Source organism: Phyllostomus hastatus, unplaced genomic scaffold, assembly GCF_019186645.2.
Source record: "Phyllostomus hastatus isolate PE091 unplaced genomic scaffold, TTU_PhHast_1.1 phas_contig_1162, whole genome shotgun sequence".
Taxonomy (NCBI): Eukaryota; Metazoa; Chordata; class Mammalia; order Chiroptera; family Phyllostomidae; genus Phyllostomus; species Phyllostomus hastatus.
In genome coordinates, this window is record NW_025333537.1 from 3422266 (window position 1) to 3436922 (window position 14657).

Sequence of the window (14657 nt, forward strand, 5' to 3'; positions counted from 1 at the left end):
CTAAAGATTCCACCAAACAAAAAACAACAAAACCGTTAGAACTAATAAAAGAATTTAGCAAAGTTGCAGAATACAAAATCACACAAAAATCAATCATGGTTCTACCCTTAACAATGGACAACCAGAAAAGAAAATTAAGGAAACAATTATATTACAATTGCATCGAAATTTAGGAATAAACTTAAGCAAGGAGGTGAAAGACTTCTACCGTGAAAACTACCAAATATTGCACAAAGAAATGAAAGAAGACACAAGTAAGCAGAGAGACATCCTGTGTTCATGGATCGGAAGACTTAATGCTAAGATGTCCATACTACCCAAAGCAATCTGAAGATTCAGCGCAATACCTGTCAAAGCCCTAAAGGCACTTAAAATTCATATGGAATGTCAAGGGACCCCAAATAGGCCAAGCAGTTTTGAAAGACTTGGTGGGTTCACACCTTCTGATTTCAAAGTACATTACAAACGTTACAGTCGTCAAAACAGTGAGGTACTGGCATGAAGACAATGAAATACGATAAGACAACCCAGCCATAAGCCCTCACTAATATGGACAAATGACCTCCGATAAAGGGTACCCAGTGTGTACCCAGTGGGTACCGAGGGTACCCAGTGTGGAAAGGACAGTTTCCAACGAAAGGAATCAGGAAAACTTGATATCTACACGCAAAAGAATGGAGTTGGACCCTTACCTTGAGCCATCTACAAAAATTAACTCAAAATGAATCAACCTCAATGTAAGACCTGAAACTGTGAGATTCCTCGAAGGACACGAGGAAAGCTTCATGGCATTGGGCTTGGCAATGATTTATGGGAAAGGACATCGAAAAGCACAGACAACAAACGCAACAACAGACCCGTGGGACTACATCAGACTTAAAGAGTTCCGTGCGCCCAAGGACACAGCAGAGAGGAAGGTGGCCTGTGGAATGGGAGAAGAGGCTTGTGACCGTCCAGGGCGAGGCCAGCACCCAGAATATTTAAAGCGCGCCGTCTCCGGGTGGATAAGTTAGAAGACCGTCATGAAAACCCAGAGGCTAAGGAGGGTGGCTTTGGTGTGGAAAAAGGTTCAGGGCGTCCACATGTTTGGCGTCTCTGGGCCACGGGGGAAGAAGAAGAGTTGTCTTGGACCGCACGGTAAAGACACAAACACTAATGAAAAGTGATGAGCAAAAAAAAAAAAAAAAAGGTTTTAAGTAAACTTACAGTTTTGTGCTGGGCCGCACGCGGCCCGTGGGCCGCAGGTCAGACACCCCTGGCAGACACTTGGATGTGCTGCTTCAACTGAATAGACCTTGACCGTGGGCTAGCCTGTGTGAAGGTCGCAGTCTCTTTCCTGGCACAGCCTTCAAGGGGTGTTTGCTGCTGTTGCTAATTGTTGTTGTTGTTGTTGTTAGAAGCCCTGGACTAAGAAGCAGGTACACAGGTTGAAACCCTGTCTTTCAAGCTGTGTGACTTTAAGCAAGTTACTTAAGTTCTCTGAACCTCTTTTATCATTGTAAAAAGGGGAAGATGAGGAAACAACAATAGCTATGCCAGGCGATTGGGGTTAGGCTGAAAAACCACACACACACACACACACACACACACACACACGGCCCTTAGCACAGTGCGAAGCATACAGAAGCACACACCCAATGGTAGCTGCTTTGACCTGGAAGCAGGAGCCTTGTCTTCTAGGAACTAGGTCAGTGTGACCTCGCTGGAGTGTGGGTATGCTGTCACCTGAAGGGGCCAAGAAGCTATCCTTAGCTGTTCTTTCCACTGGAGAGTGTGTTTTTCCTAGGCTGGGAGAAGCTGTACCGGACACACCTGTGTGTGCATCTGGGGCAGCAGGACGTCATGGCACCAAGGGCGTAGGAGCTTGGTGGTCACAGGCTACCCGGTGACCTGCCAAGTCCATTCCTTGGCCACCTCTGGGTCCCCTGCGGAGGTCTGGATTGTCTCATTTAGCAAGTCTCTTTCCAGGAAGAGAAGGTTCCAGTAGCTGCCTGACCTTCCCTCGCCAGGTGCTCTCTGCCTAAGTCCCAGCAGGAATTGCACCTGGGAATTTGTGCAGCCTGCCTTTGTGGAACGCCTCCAGCTGGCGGGGGCAGGGAGGGCCGGGAGAGAAGTGGGTAAACCTCCTTCTGGCCCCCGAGGGCTTTCCACACTCCCACCCTCTACTACAGTTTCCCGTCATGAGGTGATATTATAGTACAAGCACCAGATCCAACTCACATCTTGGTCCTGCTGTGTGACACTGGGACAGCTTCTTAACCTCTCTGAGCCTCCATTGTCTTCTCTATAAAATGGAGTTTGCAATTGGACCTACCTTCGAGGTCTGTGCCAGGTGCTTAGCATGGGACCTGGAATAGAGTTAGCATTCAGTAAAAGGGTGGGTAATACTATTAGCCTTGGAGGGTTTTTGCAGCACCGGCTACGCCTCCTTTCTCGGGCCACCCTCCACAGGAGCAGTGCCTGTTCCTCTGCTTCATCCTGACCCCAAAGAACCCACAGAAGGGGGACTTAGCATTTTGCTGGCCGGCCCTTCCCTTTCCTTAAGCAGCCCTCACTCATTCTAGAGGCCAAAGAGGCGGATCCACACGTCAGGCCGAGGTGGGGTTCTGAGCAAACCCCACTCTCCCTCCAGTGACTCTCACAGCCCCCACTCGTCCCTGGCCTGGCTCTGAGCCAGGCTCTGCGACATCCCGAACAGCGAGCCGTCCCGTAGAACCTTCTCTGATGACGAGAACCTTCTGTGTCTGCGCCATCCAATACAACAGCCACTAGCCACATAGGTGTGGCTGTTGAACACTTGAAATGTGGCTCCTGTAACTGAAAAAATGGATTTTAATATTATTTAATTGCAATGAATTTAAATAGGTAGCTACTTGTGGCTAGCGGCTACCGTACTGGACAGATGTAGAAACCGGCGGAGAGAGAGGTGGCAGAAAATCAATCGCTTCCCCTTCCTGGGCCTCAGTTTCCCCATCTGCTTCCTAAATGCTGTTTGGTGTTATCTCATTAGCTGAGGGACCTTTCCTGGGACTCCTGGACTTGAGATGAGACAGGGAAGCCCTTCCGGATGGATTTCCTTTTTCTCGGCCCCGGTTCCCGTTCAAGGGAAAAGCACAGAGAGCTGGACTCCTGGGGGCATGAGCCGAGGCCACGGCGTCAGGATGAGGCCGTCGGTCCCGCGCTGACTCGCGCACAACAACGTAACCCCGTGCGGGCTGCGGGGAAGGGCTCAGCGGGAAGTGGCGGGTGTGGGCTCATCTCTGGTCACAGCCACAGCAGCTCTACGTGAGGCTGAGCCGCGGGGTCCGCCTCTGGAAAGTGACCGAGGGGCCTCCGGGATGAGACGATTCAACATTACAGGGCCGTGTGATGAAAGCGCACTCAAGTGCCTCCGTGAGCATGCTCCCCCAGACCCATAACCAGCCCCCCAGATTAATCCCGAGTCAAACACCAGACACACTTCAGTGGAGGAGGCTCCTCTGATACACCTGACCACTGTCCCCCAGACTATCAAGGTCACCAACAAGGGAGTCGGAGAAACTGCCGCAGCCCAGAGGGGCCTAAGGGGGCATGACCACTGACCGGAACGTGCGACCTTGGATTGGAGAGCAGAGCAGGAGAAGGGCATTCGGTAGAAACTAAGGAAATAGCCCTGGCTGGCGTAGCTCAGTGGATTGAGTGTGGGCTGCGAACGAAAGCATCGCAGGTTCGATTCCCAGTCAGGGCACATGCCTGGGTTGCAGGCCACGGCCCCCAGCAACCGCACATTAATGTTTCTCTCTCTCTCTCTTTCTCCCTCCCTTCCCTCTCTAAAAATAAATAAATAAAATCTTTAAAAAAACAAAAGACAAGCCCTGGCTGGTGTAGCTCAGTGGATTGAGCACAGGCTGCGAACCAAAGTGTCGCAGGTTCGATTCCCAGTCAGGGCACATGCCTGGGTTGCAGGCCACGACCCCCAGCAACTGCCCGATTGATGTTTCTCTCTCTCTCTGTCTCCCTCCCTTCCCTCTCTAAAAATAAAATAAAATGAAATCTTTAAAAAAAAAAACAAAAAGACAAAAAACTAAGGAAATAGAAATAAGCTGTGGGTTTGGGTTGATTAATACTATATTTGATGATAATATTTCCATAATGGTTCATGAACCATAGCAAATTACCACGCTATATGAGGTTAATAACAGTGAAACTGTGAGAGAGGATGAGGCAGGTGGGTTGGAGGGTGTGTGGGAATTCTGCTCAAGAGAAACGAGGAAATGAATAAATAAAATATGAACACAGGGTCGCTGCAGAGGTCACACGGGAGCGCAACGGGAAGACACAGAGTGATCCAATTATAAAAAGTACCTATTCCGTGAAACAGCCAGAACAGGTGAAATCTACAGAGACAAGGCGGACCGCAGGTGCCTGGGGCTGAGAGAGCGCAGCTGCTCAGGCAGGTGCCTGGGGCTGAGAGAGAGCGGCTGCTCACGGCACTGGCTTCCCTGGGGGGGGGGGGGCGGGGCAGGACGCCCCGGGACTCGATCGAGCTGAGCTGGTGGTCGCTCCACACGGTGAAGGCGCTGTGTGCCGCCGAACTGTTTGCTTTAGAAATGAAGTGGTTCATTTTCTGCCGTGTGCATTTCACCCCCAAAATGTTATATAGGCATTGGATAGGACAATTCTAAAACGCTTTTCCATTCTACAAGACTTTGGGGGTTTTTCTTTGGGGGTGTTCTTACAAACCCACAGTAGGAAATGGGGGAGGGACTGGTATTGGTATGATGGGGGGAAAAAATAAAACGTGTGCCTCAGAATCAGACATACCTGTCTGAACCCCTACTCTGCCATGCACTAGCTGTGTGACCTGGAGCAGGTTCCTGCACCTCTCTGAATCTGTTTCCTCACCTGCAAAGTGCGTGATTGATGGCACCATTCAATGAGACCCCCGGCTCAGACCCAGGCACACGAGAAGGCAGGGAGGAGCGGTCATTTCCTCCCTGTCCTCTTCTCCCAGTTGTTCAGCGGGGTCCACAGCTTTGCTATGCACCCCCCCCCCATGATGAAACTGGGCTGAGTGCCCAGGGGTGGGAACGAAGGCCAAGATTCCAAGGTGTGCGACTTCAGAAATAACCTCCTTCATTGAAAAGTGCTGATGACCAATGACCCGCACTACTTCCATGACCTCTTACTGGCAGGGCTCCCTTGTCAGCCACCCAAAACAGACAGACTCAAGGGCAACCTGAAGTCAGCAGGGAGAAAGGCAAACACTACAGCCTTATTTTAGGGCCTCGGGGTGACTATAAACAGGGTGGCCTTAAGTCCAGTCAGTCCTTATCGCTCTCGCCGGCTTCAGGACAAGATGAAACTCCTTGTGCTGGCTGCTCTGCTCACAGGTAGGCAAGTCTTCCCAGCTCCCTCCACGTCTTCGGCTAGGACCTCAGCCCTCTGGGATGGGGGCACAGGGCACAGAGCTGGCCAGACCTGGAGTCTTTCTTTAGAGCTTCCTGTGGGGCGTAAGAGCTCTCGTACTGGGATTTCCTCAAATCCACTTCCCACCCCCGCTGGCACCTTTGAACCTTCAGGTTTGAAGGTTAAACTCAGATAACCCCTCTTAAAAAGCCCCCCTGTTCATCCAGACTAAGGAAGAAGACCCCTCTCTTTCTCTCTACCATATTGCCTTGGTACTAGGTCTTCCCAGCAACCCATCTTTGCTTGCAATGTGTATCTTGTTGATCCTTTTTTTTTTTTCACCTCACCCACATGGGCTTCATGAGAGCAGAGATAGTGTTGTTCGCACTGCTGATCAAATGAATAGATGGAATCTGATACATTAGAATTCAAATCCCACCTCATTCATCCATCGTTCATTCATTTATTCAACATCGATGGCATCAGAGCCACCGAGGTATCAAACTCTGGCCTGAGACTGAGGTCTGAGATGAGTGAGTCTCGCTCCCAGTCTGAGGGTGCGCGCGCACACGCACAGTAGCTTCATGCAGATCTGGCGTCTGCAAAGGCAGAGCTGGTGGGATTAGAGAGAGAGGGAACGGAAGCAGGAGTGGGGTCTGAGATGGGCCAGGGCAGCCAGCCACTCCCACCTGAGCAGGCTCCAGGCCTCTGCTCCTGGACACAGCTCCCAGGGAACCGTGACCAGCTGCTGCCCCTCCTTTGCCCCGGGGCTTGAGCACATGGAGAGACTCCAGTGTCCCAGCAGACCAAACAAAGACAGGGCGAGGCAGGGGACAAAGAGATGATACTGGTGGCTCAGTTGGCGGGGTGTCATTCTGTGAAGAGAAAGTTGCTGATTCGACTCCTAGTCAGGGTACATGCCTAGGCTGCAGGTTCGGTTCCTGGTCGGGGCACATTCAAGAGGCAACCCAACTGATGTTTCCTTCTCACACAGATGTTTCTCTCCCTCTCTTAGTCCTCCTATCCCCTCTCTCTAAAAAGTATTTAAATAAAAAAATTTTTAAATGATAAAAGTACTAAACATGTGTTATAACATAAATGAACCTCAAAAACATGATGCTAAGTGAAAGAAGCCAGTCACAAAAGGTCACATATGGTATGGGTCCACTTATATGACGCGTTCAGAACAGACAAATCCAGAAAGCAGACAGAAAGCGAACAGAGACAGAAAGCACAATAGTGTTTGCCAGAGGGGAGGGGAAAAAGAGGAGCTTTTGCTAATTGGCATAGGGTGTTCTTGTGAGGTGTGATAAAAATGTTCTGGAATGAGTGGTGATATTTGCACAACTCAGTGAATTTACCAAAAACTACTAAATTGTACACTTTAAGTGGCTAAAATAGTGAATTCTTTGTTATATGACTTTGATGTCAATTCAAAATATTTTTTAACAGTTTTCATTTTAAAAGTCAGTAGTCACTTTGCCAGGTTTCTTTGTCCAGCTCTCTTCTGACGCAGCTGGCAGCAGTCAGGGGGGCAGCGTGGGGCCTGAGTGAGCAGGCAGGAAGGGGGCGCGCCTGGGATGCTGGCGGAGCCCACCAGGACGAATTTGAACTTCGGCCGTGTCTTCCTGCAGTGGGCGCCGCCGCGGAGGGCGGCATCAGCCCGCGCGCAGTGTGGCAGTTCCGCAACATGATCAAGTGCACAATCCCTGGAAGCGACCCCTTGAAAGATTACAACAACTACGGCTGCTACTGTGGTCTGGGTGGATCCGGTAAACCTGTGGATGAGCTGGACAAGTGAGTGATGGATCTGCAGGGAGAGTGGAGTGTTGCGGGGGCGGGGGGTGGGGGGCAGGAGGGCACGAGCCAAGGATCTCAGGAAGAGACACAGAAAGGGGATTTGCATATTTTCTAAGGATAACGTACTTTCACCTCTTGTCCTATAAACAAATATGTTCCAAGAGGACCTGGAATCCAACGCTCCTTTTTGGGGATGAAAAAGGAACGTCGATGTGAGGTAGTGGGTGCTGCTGCCCTCTAGTGGCAGAATGTTGCAACACAAAACATCATAAGGATGTACTGTATTCCTGCAACAATTTTTAAAATCGCCTTCAAAAAACATGATAAAGAGACAAAACTTTTCAAGCCACAGAACCACAACTTCCCGTAGCAGTGTCAGCTAAAACATCCCCACCTGTTTTGAGAGAGCAGATGCAGGCTGACCTGCTGCCCGGGCACCTGCTCCTGTCTTAGCTCTGTCCCTGCTCTTCCCCAGGTGCTGCCAGACACACGACCACTGCTACGACCAAGCCAAGAAGCTGGACAGCTGCAAATTCATCCTGGACAACCCGTACACTAAAACATACTCATATTCATGCTCTGGATCAGAGATCACCTGCAGTAGTATGTATACCCCCTTGTTGGCTTGTGGGCCCTCAGTAAGCAAGAGGGGACACAGTATTAACAACAGCTACCATTTATCGATTATGTTCTTGGTGCCAGGAAGTGTACCATTATTATCCTCGTTTTGCAGATGAAGAAACTAAGGCTTAGAAGGCTAAGCCATTTGCCCAAGGGCACATGACTTGTAAATAGTGGTGTTTGGTTTTTGAACATAGATGTGTAGGACTCCAAAGCCTCCGCTCTTAACTGCCATGTTATGCTGTTCAGTTATTTCATAAAAGAGTTCAGATCTAGCATTTATTAGGTTCTTATTACATGAGAGGTACTAGGTGAGGCATGCATGTGAGGTAGGTTTTATTAACCCCACTTCACAGGTTAGGAAGCTGAGGCTCGGGAATAGTCGCTTGCCCCAAATCACACAGCTTATGAGTGACAGGGCCAGCATTTGAACTCAGTTGTTTTTCACCTCAAAGTCTCTGGTTCTAACCAGAAAATTATGCAGCACTCATGCTGAAATGTGCCCCCTCCCCGAAGGCAGTTTTGAAGAGCAGACAATTCAGAGAGAGGAAGGGTATTGTCGCAGCTGTGCAAACATCAGAATAACCATAATTCAAGTCCAAAAGTGCTGAGAAAAATGTTATCCAGAATCCCGCCACCATAAAAGATAAACAGCTTCATGCCTCCATGTTCCTTTTTGCCCTTACCATTCCCAGAAGTTGCAAATAATTTATTTTTTTTAAGATTTTATTTATTTATTTTTAGAGAGGGAAGGGAGGGAGATAGAGAGAGAGAGAGAAACATCAATGTGCGGTTGCTGGGGGTCATGGCCTGAAACCCAGGCATGTACCCTGACTGGGAATTGAACCTGCGACACTTTGGTTCGCAGCCTGCGCTCAATCCACTGAGCTATGCCAGCCAGGGCTTCAAATAATTTATTTTTTAAAAAGATTTTATTTATTTAGAGAGAGGGGAAGGGAGAGAGAAAAAGAGAGAGAGTGCTGACTGGTGTGGCTCAGGGCATCGTCTTGCAAACCAAAAGGTCGCTGGTTTGATTCCCAGTCAGGGCACATGCCTGGGCTGTAGCGGATGGGGACATGAGAGAGGCAACAGATCAAATGTTTCTCTCACACATCAATATTTTTCTCCCTCTCTTTCTCCCTCCCTTCCCCTCTCTCTAAAAATAAATAAATAAATAAATAAATCTTAAGGAAAGAGAGTGAGAGGAAGAAACATCAATGTGAACATCGAAAATGTCAATCAGTTGTCTCTCTCACGTGCCCCAACCGGCGACTAAATCCGCAACCCAGGCATGTGCCCTGACTGGGAATCAAACCAGTGACCTTTTGCTTTGCAGAACGACACCCAACCAGCTGAGACACACCAGTCAGGGTGCAAATAATTTATCTTTAATGCAGCTGCCCTCCCCACCCAACCAGGTCAAGGAGTCTGCATCACAGAATGTTTATTCATATTAATTAACAATACCTCGCTAAATAACCACTTCATTGTGCACTTTATAATCTAACCACTAATTTATGCTTTAATGGACATTCCCTGGGCAAGGAAAACATTTGTGGGTTTTAAAAGAAAGGAGCAGAGAAAAACAAAGCTTTAATAAGATTGCTGAAGGTAAGCAGAGCTGCACAGTTAAATTATGGATACTGAAGTTCATGTGCATTTTAAATGTTATCTGTGCTGTTTCTTTTGATTACAAAAGCAGACAAGGCCAAAGCAATGTAATGTCAGACTCTACAGAAACACATGTCATGGAAAGTGGAAGGCACCTAAAATTCTACTACCCATAGATAACCAGCTAGATATATATCCCTTCAAATTTTGTAGGCTTTACTAGTTATTTTTTCCTTTAATAAAATATCTTAGAAATATTTCCACAGATAGACATGCTGAATTCTTGTAAATGTCTGTATAATACTCTATTTTTTTAAATATGTGCTTTAAGGTAGAAAAATCGGCTCACTAAACTTCAGTAAGTTGAAATGTAAAATACTTTGCTGCCTTAAATGTATGTTTAGTGTTTTCCATATGGTTTATAATTGCCTGTCTATGTATCGGAGATCTGTAGTTATATGGGTTTTCCAAGCAGGGAGCTCATTTCAGGGTGCAAAATAAACCAGGCTTTTCAAATGGCAGCCCTCACACCTAGGACCTCGAGATGAAACACAGGTTGCCCAGTTAAATTTGACCTTGACATAGACAATAAACAATTTTTCAGTCTATGTCCCAAACACTGCATTCATTGTTTATCTGAAATTCTGGTATTTTCATTGCTTCATCTGTCAACCCTAAATTTGCGCTGATGGGATAGTGACCGAATTATCCCAGTTAGTTTTTCCTGCCCGCGGGTTGTACAAAGCAGGATCCACCTTGGCTGAGTCCCCTCCTCTCGCTCTTTTCCAGGCAAAAATAAAGCATGCCAGGCCTTCATCTGCGAGTGTGACCGCAAAGCTGCCATCTGCTTTTCAAAGGCTCCATACAACAAGGAGTACAAGAACCTGGATGAAAAGAAGTTCTGCAAAGATTGAGTATTGCCCCTCTAAAGCATCATCCCTGTGACCTTCACCTTCCACTTCACCTTTACACTGCTCCAGTAAAGCACCTTGTTGAAAGGCCTCGTGTTTGGAAATTCCTTTATTCCCTAGCTACTAAACATGACTAAGTCTCTTCCTAGTCCTTTGTGAGCATCATTCCTTCCAGCCTTGGAAGTTGAATCACACAGGATGTGTCCAGAACGTGAGCACCGTGAGACCCAAACAGTGGTGAACCACCACTGAGTATTGACTGTGTGCCGGGACAGTGTGTCTCAAAATTCTCTGGGTATCCCATACGGTTTTGCCACTATTAGCAAATCCTACTTTTCCAGGCTAAGGTTCAATAGGACAGGTTGCCTGCCCAGTGCTAAGCATCTAGTAAGTAGCAAAGAAGGGATATGAACCCAGAAAAGTCCAAGAGAAGCACACACTCTTAACCACTAGCCTACCTGCCTGAAGAGATGGCTCTTGATGCAGTTTGAACCAAATCTCCCCTCCTCTGATTTCTCTGCCTCCATTTTCAACTACGTAAAACCGTTTTTCCTACAATTCTTTTCTAAGCCTTTCAAAGACTTCATCACACTCTACAAGCTGATTTTTACATTGCAGTCATAATAAATAACAGCTTCTACTTCTTGAACATTTACTGCATAACACTCCGTGCTAAGGGCTCTCTACAGCTCCTCTCATTAAATAGTCAAACCAGCTCTGTGAGGTTGACATTACTGCCCCCATTTTATAGATGAGAATCTAAAAGCTCAGAGAAATCACTTGCCTGGGATCACCCAAGTGGCATAATCAGGATTTTTACTAGATTCGCCCTACGGCAACGCCTGACCTCTTCACCATTAGGTTGCTCAAACCAAGTTTCTCTGTTAGGACACTGGCACTGAAATTCACCAGAGTGAGGAGGCGACAAGACGAGGAAATTCCCTTAACGATCTTTCAATGAGCATCTGCTTAGTGCTCATTACAGGAAACGGGGAATATTAGAACAACATGTGGGATAGCTTAAACGAGTAAACAAACATACCGGGCCGAAAGTAACTTGACGCTGGGATGATACCCTAGTGTTAGGAGCCACAGAGATTAGCATATCTCACATACTGATTAAGTAATGGTTTAAGGAAGATACAGGGAGGCGCCACGACTTGCGGCCTCGAGGAAAAAGGCACGTGGCCGTATTTACCTCTTCGAATCACGTGGTCCTCTGCGTCAAACCCGGTCAACCCGCCGGCCACAGGAGGGTTTTCGGAAGAGAAAACGTGATTGGTCACGTTGTGGGCACGTGACCTCCTCTCTCTTTTTCTATTGTTGAACGGAGGCCGGGTCTCCGGATTACCTCGGCGCCGCCTAGACTTAGGCCCCTCCTCTCTGGGAGTAGGGTCTGCGCCGGCGCAGGCGCAGTGGTTGGTAATGGTCGCGTGAGGCAGCGTCCCGGGGAGGTGAGGTCATGCCGGGGCTTAGGTGGGGGTGGAGGTTGTGTGGCGAGAAGACGGACACACGTGGGTGTGACGTTGAGTCCAATTTTCCCTCCGTGTTCGTTCTTGTCTGGGATTCCCAACACCTGCGCACACGCCCCTTCTCCCCCAGGGCCCCTGCCGGTTTCCACGTGGGCACGTCCATTGCTTTGACCCCGGGGCGGGGTCAATGGAAGCAGCGGGAATCAGTGGCGAGAAGGAAGAACGCTCGGGTCAGAGCCGAGTGAATTCTGCGCGGAGCCAAGGGCCTCTGGGTCGTCCCAAGTGCACACTTGAGTCCCCGCACCCACCTTCAAGAATTTTTTTTTAGGTGAAGGGATTTGCAGGTTTGACCCCCACGCTTTGCATTTCTTGTTCTCTCCGATTGGGATGCTTCCCCTTTTCCCGCCTGGTGAATGCCTATTCACCCTACAGCACCTAACTTTAGTCAGTTCTGGAAGTTTCTTGAGATTTGCCCTTCTTCCCTCCCAAAGTACGGTTGCTCAGTGACCTCACCGGGTTTCTGATGCGCTAATGAGGGAGAGCAAGCTAAGGAACTGCACGGACCTGGTCACCCTAGGTGACATTGGGGCAAGGAGCATCCTCTTTCAAAAGAAATAATACTGCGTATGTTCATAGGTAGGGTAGGGTTGGCTGTGGGTGAACCGATGAGTTGTAAAATGCTTCATGCAGTGTTTGCTGTGTAGTAATGTTTAATAAAAGTTATTTTCCCAAGGGAATGGAGGACGGATATTCACTTTTTATTTTCTTTAGAAAGGCTTCATTGCATCAAGCCAGACATTTGTAGTTGTTAAAAAACAAACAGGGACGCGGGAAGAAAACAGGGCTCTGGGGAAGGTTCCTGGGAGTCTAGTTGAGGGAGTAAAGCTGGCACAAAGGTTTGGCAGGTGGCGTGGCTCGGCCTTCCACCATCCCGCCCTCTGCCCCCGGCCGAATTACCGTGGCTGGCATTTGTTTGCAGTGTGCCAGGCACTGCTGTGAGCTTCACACGCTTCGTTACCCTGTTTAATCTTCGGAACAGCCCAATGAGGTAGCTACTATTATCCTCGTTTATAAAAAGACTGACGATTAGATAAAACGACTTGCCCAAGTTCACCTAACGAGTATGTAGCAGGACATGGATGGAAATCCCCCTGTCTCAGAGGAGTTTCTGTTCCATGTTATACTCCTTTTCTAATACATTGGCACTCTCCTTTCGTGCATAGGTTTAATTTCTTTTGTTTTCATGAAAAAAAAAACCTTTTTAATCTGCATCTTGGAGCACCATCTTGAATCTCCACGAGGATAACATGTCTGGAATGAATTAATGTCCAGTGGCAGCTTCTGCTATTCCTGACAGCCAGGTGGCCGGCTCATCCTGGTTTGAGCACAAAAAGGCCTGCATCTCAGTACAGGGCAATGTGGGGACAGGTGGTGGCCCAACCTAAGAGCTTGGAATTTCTTATCTGTTCTTCCTTTGATCCTCTCAGGCAGAGGTCGGCATTCACTGAACACCTGTGTTCATGCCCAAGCATCTCTTGTGAGGTTAATTCTTACTGAGCTAACGGGTTGTAAAATGCTTCTCATGGTGCTTGGTACGTGGGCTCAGTAATGCTATGATTTAGGGGACGAGAGTGAAAAGGATATTCCATTTGTGACAGCATAAGAAAGAAAACATGAGTTAGTGGCGAGGACCGTTCAAGTGTTACGTATACTGATTTGTCTTGGTGCCTCCTGCTTACTAAAATGGTGATAGCAGAGCAGACGCAGGGAAGCAACTGAGGGAGAGTATGGCCGAAAGTCATGTCAAAAGCTGGGCTTATGCAATGAGAACCAAGTAACCAGGGCAGTGACAACCTGCTAGTGCTCACTAGGAGGTGTTTGTTATTCCAGCCAAGGGCACTCAGAGTGCGTTAGGAATGCCATGCTGGTGGGAAGCTAGAGATGTGAAGTATGGAGACGCTTCAGGAAATAATCAAGTTCCTCTTGAGGCAAATTTTTTGGAAAGAATTCCATCTCAGGAAGAAATAGGAAAACAAAAGGGAACATTCCTAAGGCCCTCGAGACTTGGTTTCATGAATCGTGCCAACATTAGGTGATGAAAGAGCCTGCCTCCTCTCCCTGGCAACCTCACTCACTCTCCACTGCCCACATTGAACCACTTCTGGTCTCTTTGGTCAGGTGTGCTGCTGGCTTCTGCTCCGACTCCAGGCTGACTTCTTTCTAACTGTAATCTTCCAATGAGAAGCATTGCTGTTTAAAAACAGAAAAGAATTGAGAAGAGCATCTACTTGGATTCTAGTCCTGGCTCTGAATCTAGGTACTGTGTCCTTAGGTAAGTCTGGGTCTTAATTTCCTCAAAAAGGAGTGGGGGATGGACTGAATTTTCTTAGCCTGTCAATCTTTGTGTGACTCGTCATTTCCTGGGAGAGAATGAGGCTGGGGAGATAGCATATCCTCCGTGAGCCACTTGAGAGCAAGAAGTTGTATCTTTGTAGCCTTCGTATCTTAACACAGTGCCTGTCCATGACCATTCATGAGTTTTGTGGACAAGAATGGCTTGAGATTCAAAAGACCCAGATTGAATACAATTATTGGTACTGACTCTGGATAATTGAGCAAATCTGGTTCGAAAGGATCTCCATCTGCAAAAAGGAACAAGATTTACAACAACCTTACATTACACCTCTTCAGAATTAATTACTGGCTGTGGGCAAACCTACAGCTGTGCAGGTGGAAAGAACGCTTTGTGTTTTCAAGATCTTGGGTTATCCCAGTTAACTGAAATCTGCTTTCTCGGCAGGTGCAGAATGAACGTGTATTGCTTGCCCTAATTGTAGACAAAAGACCGCAATCA

General features: G+C 47.9%; 1 protein-coding gene across 1 annotated transcript; it reads left to right on the plus strand.

The window, feature by feature from the left end:
• The first annotated feature begins 5216 nt into the window (after window positions 1-5216).
• Window positions 5217-10421, plus strand: PLA2G1B (phospholipase A2 group IB). Its single transcript, XM_045844280.1, has 4 exons — window positions 5217-5372; window positions 7023-7185; window positions 7664-7791; window positions 10210-10421. Exons 1-4 carry the CDS (start codon window positions 5339-5341, stop codon window positions 10332-10334), a joined length of 450 nt encoding a protein of 149 aa, XP_045700236.1. The 5' UTR covers window positions 5217-5338; the 3' UTR covers window positions 10335-10421.
• The last annotated feature ends 4236 nt before the right edge of the window (window positions 10422-14657 follow it).